At 53.3% G+C, this 7,467-nt stretch overlaps 1 protein-coding gene across 1 annotated transcript; it reads left to right on the top strand.

The window, feature by feature from the left end:
• The first annotated feature begins 907 nt into the window (after window positions 1-907).
• Window positions 908-4,796, top strand: TMEM121B (transmembrane protein 121B). The gene has a single exon (XM_088676831.1). It carries the CDS (start codon window positions 3,091-3,093, stop codon window positions 4,651-4,653), a length of 1,563 nt encoding a protein of 520 aa, XP_088532957.1. The 5' UTR covers window positions 908-3,090; the 3' UTR covers window positions 4,654-4,796.
• The last annotated feature ends 2,671 nt before the right edge of the window (window positions 4,797-7,467 follow it).

Genomic DNA, 7,467 nt, shown 5'->3' with positions numbered 1-7,467 from the left:
TCTCTGTTGCCACCACCATACACCAGATTTGTCTTTGATGGGCTGACGGATAATAGTACAATAATATCAGTGGGCTTTGCCAAATGATAAGGGAAGCCTTGTGATTTACAGGCAACTCCCCATTTACATGTTCCAAGGCACCATGCGCGTAAGTGAAAATTGAGAAAGCCTGCAAACATCCTCTAAATCTCAGGAAACCCTTGAAAACCCCTTTTTAAAACCAGCAGCACTTACCAGACTCCCTCCAAACCTCCTTTCTCAAACTCCAACTCTTCACAGGCCTCAAAGCTCCGTGGAAAACCTCCTGGGATTGCACTTGAAAAGGCTTGTGGGTCTGCTCTTTTCGCACCATTTTTGCTGTTTTCACACGCTTTGGGGGCCGTTCCCCCCCCTTTAAGTGCTACTTCCATGTTCGTGGCAAGAGTGCAGTGTGTATGCACAGTCATGGATGACTAGTATGTGTGTAAATGCTTGTACAGTACTGTACTGTAATTTGATTCATGTGTACTGGCTAAGCATGTGATCCTGACAGTGCTGGACTGAGGTCTAGAACCTGTTTTGTTTTTATTGACAGGGGCTCAGCCCTGAAGTATTTGAAGTACCAATCATGATGAACACAGAATTGGGTCCCACTAAATTTAATGGGCCTTAATCCCAAGTTAAGTGCATGCCATTTCAGCTGTGGTCTGAGATATTAAAATATAGGAAAGGCTGTGGCTCATGCTTTGCAAGCAGAAGGTACTAGGTTCAATCCATGGCTCACCAGGTAGCGCTTGGGATGTCCCTGCCTGGAGCCTGAGAGCCATTGATCAAGTAGACAGATTGATCTAGATGGATGCATAATCTAAGACATGAAGGCTCAGAAAAAAGCTTGGAAAAAATTGAGAAAAACAGGATTGTTGCAGCTTTTTTATTCATATCTCTAGTCTGACTAGTATAAGACACCTTCCTATGTCCCATGAATTAACTAGAATGAAGGAAATGGGTATATTAAAGTCATAGGAAATTCCAGACAAATAGACAATAGCAGAGCTTCTACAAAGAGAGGATTGAAAACTCATTTCTAAGTTATTGCTATAAAAGTACAGGGTTTCCTGTGTGCCATGAAAGCGGCAGAGGCTCACTTGGCTTCCTCCTCCATGGCTCCATTTGACAAGCTGAAAGCATCTACTGAGCTGTCACTACCTCTGCTTCAGCTCCTCCTGTTGGCAAGGTGTCTGTTCTGAAGTTTCTGATGGATACCTAAGAACTTAAGGATGTGTTATGCCTCGTGAAGGAAATGCACTAAGGACACCAAACGGATAAAAAAAGAGGCAAATATTTATTTAAGAGGACAATATATTGTGGCCAAGCCAAGCAGAAAAGTGTACAGAACAATACAGTAAATCTAACATTTAGATTATGGTCCCCCCCCCATACAACCTTTTCATGCTTTTCTGAAGCTTAGCAGATTGTCCCTTTTAAAAAATCATTTCTTTTTATTCTTGCTGGGCTCCTTAGTGTTTAACCTTTTGTACTGTCCTAACTCGAAGACTGTTGCAGCATTATTCAAAGAGGCAAGCTACTAAGTCAGTTGGAGCCAACCTCAGCCTGCAGGTGTGATGTCACAGCTTTGAATGCCCCACCTGCTCCAGATTTAAAACTCAATATGGAAAAAGTAGGCTTCCTTTTAACTGGAGATGGTCTCGGATTTGTGAAGTTGCTGGTCTTATGCATAGATGCTGCCTGCCTTGTGTATGTGTTGCAGAGTAAGGCTAAAAGTGGTTTATGCTGCAAAAAAGTGCTCATGCCAGGGTGTAAAGTGCATGATGTACAAAATAGGCTGAAGCTAAGCCCACTCCTGATGTGGTCAGTGCCTGGACAGGAGACACCCTCCCACACAGATCCATGATGGAATTTAAGGTGGGATATAAACGTAATCTACACAATATTCTGGATTGAATTATTAACCTTGGCACTACCACCCTGGCCCTGTCCTTCAAATGGCCTCCTGAGGGCTGTCAGGGCTCATGTTTAGTCATCTTCAAAAGGCAAAATATATTTAGTAACATCTAATGCCATTTTAGCAGCTTTTTTAAAAAAGTATTGCCTTCCAGTGTATTGTTTATTGAAGTTTCATTATTTGTAAACTAACGCTTGGAATCTTTGTAAGCTGCTCTGAGCTTTGCACCATAATGGGATAGAAAAAAAGAGAAAAGAATGTTCATTAGTATAAAAAAAATACCAAGCAAAGGGAATGCTACTTTCTCAATTATAAAAGCCGGCTTCAACAGGAAACGTTCAGTGCCCACCCTGCTCTTTCCATCATTTATGCCTGGTGCTTAAGTAGGTAGTTAAGGAAACCAGTTCCCGAGCCATCCTCCCTTTGCAGCCTCAGAGGCACACTGTGGCACGAGCTTTCCCCCCTAGGCGACAGCTTCCCTCTTCCTGAGGCAAGTGACTCATTTGCTGCTGCATCGGGCCGCCCACCCAGTTGCCAAGAAGCTCGCTGCGAGGGGGTGGGCAACAAAAGCAGCTGCCGCTCCCAGGTATCCTCCTGGCTCGCAAGCAATCCGCGCCCCCGTCCCTCCTCTGCCTTGGCAGGCGCTTCTCCTGGAGAAGAGCATCAGCCAGGAGGCGCGCACGTTGGCTCTTTCTTTTGGCAGCCTCTCGCCTTGCATCTCTCTCTTTGTCCGCATCCCCAAACCCACCCCTTCTTCACCTGCCTTTCTCCGCGCAGCATCTGCTTTAGGGTTTCTCTCCTTTCTTCCATCTCCCGCTGTTCTAAGAGCCATCAAGCGTCCATCTCTGCGATTGGATCCACTCCCGGATTCCCCGCTTCTCTCTCTTTCGTCCACGGCAGGATCCGCTCCGGGTTTCTACTGATTCCGACGGCGAGGAAGGGGAAGATCCAGGCCGGGTCTCGGCTTTCGCTCAGAGCCTGGTCACCGCCCTCCTCCTCCCTTTCGCCCATCACCACCATCACCACCGCTCGGCGCTCCCCGGGGCTGGATCGTGCCGGGCAGGTTACTCGCCGGGTGCCCGGCCGGGAGGGCTGTGGCCCGCCCGCCCATCTCTGTGGGGCGCGGGTGGGGGGCGGGGAGGACGACCATGCACCGAGTCGTCTCCAACCAGCGCTCGGTCTCCTCCTCCTCGGGCTCCTTCCAGGCTCCCCCGCCGCCTCCCCCCGCCGCGGACCTGCAGCCCCTTTTCCTGGGCGGCGGCATAAGCAGCACGAGCAGTTCGAGCGGCGGCACCCGGAGGGGCAGGCGAGGGTCCGTGTCCAGCTCGGCCTCTACCCGCACTCGGAGCAGGAGCAGCAGCAGCGGCCGCAGCAGTGAGGAAGAAGAGGAGGAGGAAGAAGAGGGCGAGGAAGAGGAAGCCAAGCCCCTCGTGCCGGTTCAGGATCCCGCCTCGCCACCCGCCGCCGCCCCACCCGCCGCCTGCGCCTCCCCGGGGTCCAGCAGCACCTCCACGTCGGGCTGCAGCATGACAGCAGCCGAGTTGTACGGGGCTCCGGCTGCCGGGCCCGGGGCGGCGGCGGCGAGTGCGGCCGCGGGGCTGCTGTGGGCGGGGGGCTCGGGCGGGTCTCGCTGGGGCTACAAGGCGCTGTCCCTGGTGCTGCTGCTGGGCCAGGGCGCGCTGCTGGACCTTTACCTGATCGCCGTCACCGACCTGTATTGGTGCAGCTGGATCGCCACAGACCTGGTGCTGGCCGCCGGCTGGAGCATCTTCTTCTGCCGCAACAGCCGCGCTCGTCGCCGGGAGCGCCCGTCCGGCGTCGGAGGTGGACACCCGCCGCCGCCGCCCTTGCACCCGCTGCTGGGCCACCCGCCCCACGGCGGCCGAGGCGCCTGCGCTGCGTCGGGCGGGAAGGCAGGGGGCGCTCCGCGGGGCGGGGACTTCGCCTACGCCCACTTGGCCTGGCTGATCTACGCCATCGCCTTCACGCCCAAAGCGGCGCTCATCCTGGGCACCTCCATCCTGGAGCTGGTGGAGCTGCGCCTGCCTCTGGGCGCCACGGGCTTCCGGATCACGCTGGCGCTCTCGGCCCCGCTCCTGTATTGCCTCCTGCGGGCCATCGGCGCCGAAGGCGGCTCCGGCTCCGGCCAGCTCCTCCTGCCGCCGCAGCCGCCGCCGCAGCACCGCGCCGCCGCCGCCTTCCTGGCCACGTGCTTGGACCTGCTGGACAGCTTCACTCTCCTGGAGCTGCTGCTCCTGCAGCCCGGCCGGCCGACCTTGCCGCTGCCGCCGCCGCTCCGCTACGTGCTCATCGCCGTCTACTTCCTGTGCCTGGCCTCGCCGGTGCTGTGGCTGTACGAGCTGAGCGCCCCGCGGGCCCCCGGCGCCGCTCGCCTCGCCTTGCATTGGCTCCTGCCCGCCGGGCTCCTAGACGCGCCCCTGCTGGCGCTGCGCTGCCTCCTGCTGGTGCGCTACCAGCAGCCCCTCTCCATCTTCATGCTCAAGAACCTCTTCTTCCTGGCCTGCCGGGGCCTGGAGGCCATGGAGACCTGCTGCCTCCTGCACTCCGCCGGCGGGCTCGCGGGCAACGGCAAGAACGCGCCCGCCCCCTCCGCCGGCGTCGGGGCCGGCCAGCTCAGCCACTGCATCTCCGAGAACGACATGGGGCCCCATGGCTACGTCAACACATTGGCCGTCACCGCGCAGAGCTGAGGGGGTCCACGCCCATGCCAATGCCCCCCTGCAGTTACCCCACCTGGTTTTCCATGCCAGGTCAGCTTAGGTACCCACCCCGCTGTAGTTACTTTCCCTTTTACATGTCTCCGATTTTCAGATTGGCCCAGTCACCCAAACCCAGACCCCTTAGGAGACAGCATTTGTACATCTGACCCAGCTCCCTACCTAAGGGCGCTGTAACTTTCTGAGCAGTTGCCCTGAATAACTTTGACCTACCTAGTCTGACCCTTCCCTGGAAAGTTCATTATCTATGGCAAACCTAGGGATTCCGACCTGTACCTGTTTTAGTTCCCCCTGTCCACTTTTATCTCTGCCAATCTCAACCAGATTAATGCCCATTTAATTAGCCAATGATATGGTCTGTCATTACAGAGTAGCTAGACACACACAAATACACAACATAATGAATGCTGCAGCACTAGTCAAAACACCTATTGGGCCAAAATGATGGCAGCAACATTTTTTAATCCTTTCACCCAAGTTCTTATAAACTATTCCAAATCCTTTGCTTCCACCCCATCCCCATAACCCCCAAATCATTCCTATTTATTCTGTAGGTTCTTTCTAATGACAACTTAATGTGCTGTGGCTACAGACCCCTCACCTCTTTTGCTTCTATTTACAGTATAGAAATCAAGATGGAAGAGGTCTGTTGTTTAACTGCCTTACTGCACATTCCAGATTATATATTTCACCGTCGGGTTCATGAGCTGGTCTTATCAATAATAGAGAGAGGGGAAAATCCAGTTTCTCAGTCTTGATCAGGTTTTTGTTTTTTTGCTCTCTGACCTGTGGTTTCCCGCCCCCCTTTTTCTGAGGTGCCTCCTACCACCACTGCCTATAGGAGAGCAGAGAGAGGGCAGCACCCACTTGGAATGCCTGGAAAAACATGTTATTGTAAACTGTCCAGGTTCTTCATATCCTATGTTGGGCTCCTCCTCCATGCAGTGGAGAGCCACCCAGCCATTATGCCAATGCTGAACAAAGAGAGGAGCGCTATTGCTGGTGCTAAGTTAGGCTTAGTTCTGCTCTCAGGCTCTACCATTTCAAACTGCAGGTGGGAACTCACATGACCAGATGCTTCCTCATTCAAAATTTCCTTCCATGTGGCAAGCTAGAGGTCAGCGTCAAGGGTTCTAGCCTACCTTCTTGACACATCCAATTTATGTATACAGCAAAAACATATGTATATGTGTGTGTGTGGTAGAACAGGGGTCCCCAGACTTACCGGCGTTTGGGCCGGTTCCCACTGCGCCGATCGCGCGGTGGGCCGGAGGACGGGGGAGCGTGCGCCTGTGCGGGCCGGCGGGCGGGGGAGTGCGCGCCCGTGCGCATGCGCACGGGTGTTTACTGGTGCGGCAGCGCGCTTCCAGGGTGGAAAAAGCGCCGAAAATCCGTTGTGCGCATGCGTATGGGCCTCCCCCCGACCCGGAAGTGCACCAGAAATGACCTCTTCCGGGTCGGGAGAGGCCCATACGCATGCGCACAAAGGATTTTCGATGCTTTTTTCCCAACCCGGAAGAGCGCTGCCACGCTGCGCGCCGTAAGAGCGGGCGGCGGGGGTCGTCGCGGGCCGGATTGGCAGGCCAATTGGGCCGCATCCGGCCCCCGGGCCATAGTTTGGGGACCCTGTGGTAGAACATTTAGTGATGTGCAGGCTGAGGTGGTACAGCCCAGAACTAAGCTTTGGCCATTCAAAAATCTGTGACTCTCTTTAGTACAGTTGCTCAGGGTACCTGAAGGAGCGTCTCCACCCCCATCGTTCTGCCCGGACACTGAGGTCCAGTGCCGAGGGCCTTCTGGCAGTTCCCTCGTTGCAAGAAGCCAAGTTGCAGGGAACCAGGCAGAGGGCCTTCTCGGTAGTGGCGCCTGCCCTGTGGAATGCCCTCCCATCAGATGTCAAAGAGAAAAACAGCTACCAGATTTTTAGAAGACATCTGAAGGCAGCCCTGTTTAATCTTTAATCAATTATTTTATTTTTCTGTTGGAACCCGCCCAGAGTGGATGGGGAAACCCAGCCATATGGCGGGGTATAAATATTATTATTATTATTATTATTATTGGCATGCTAGTTGCTCTAGGGCACCATTTAACTGAACAAAAGATTAAAACCATTTTAAGGACAAATAAATCAGCAGGAGCTGCCTTTCTCAGGAAAGGGCGCCTGTTTCATCTGCAGGTTCCTTTTAAAATATGGCGTCTCAGTGCATTCAGCCACACCTGCGCCTTTGTGGGGCAAATCATATTTTCAGCATGACCACGTCTTGTTTCATTTTGCCCATAGCACTCTTCTGCTCTGGGACAATGCAATTTGGCTTGTGTGATACTTGAGAGTTCCCAATGACTTTCATTTAGGAAGACTGACATAGACAAGTCTTCCATATGTTAGGCCTTGGAATACATGGCTATCCCTGCCCTCAGGGGAAAGGAAGTAATTTTAACCCTCTTGTACATTGTACACAAGTTCATCACCACTCCCTCACTCTGGGGATAAAGTAATTTCTGCCTTGGGAGTTTCTGGTTTAGGGTGGTACCTGCAATCTTTTAAGACGAAAGGAGCCATCTTTCTCCTTGCTGAAAATTTCTACCTCTGTGCTTGAACCTCATTGCATCATGTGCCGACCTTGCACACAAGGGAGTTATGTCTGTTTCCCCCTCCCCCGAGGGGCTAAACTCTCTTCTTCATTGAGACATTTTACTCACCGGTGATAACAGGGTCTTATCAACAGCCTCTGCTTATGGGGGCTCTCATTTTCTAGCTCTTGGGAAAAGATCTGCACCATTTTAATA

Source organism: Zootoca vivipara, chromosome 9, assembly GCF_965207765.1.
Source record: "Zootoca vivipara chromosome 9, rZooViv2.hap1.1, whole genome shotgun sequence".
Lineage (NCBI taxonomy): Eukaryota > Metazoa > Chordata > Lepidosauria > Squamata > Lacertidae > Zootoca > Zootoca vivipara.
The sequence above is the reverse complement of the archived record's forward strand: the minus strand, read 5'-3'. Positions and strand labels throughout refer to the sequence as shown.

Bases quoted from the DNA above. Each gene is read 5' to 3' on its own strand.
- TMEM121B (XM_088676831.1), top strand. From the start codon at position 3,091: ATGCACCGAGTCGTCTCCAACCAGCGCTCGGTCTCCTCCTCCTCGGGC.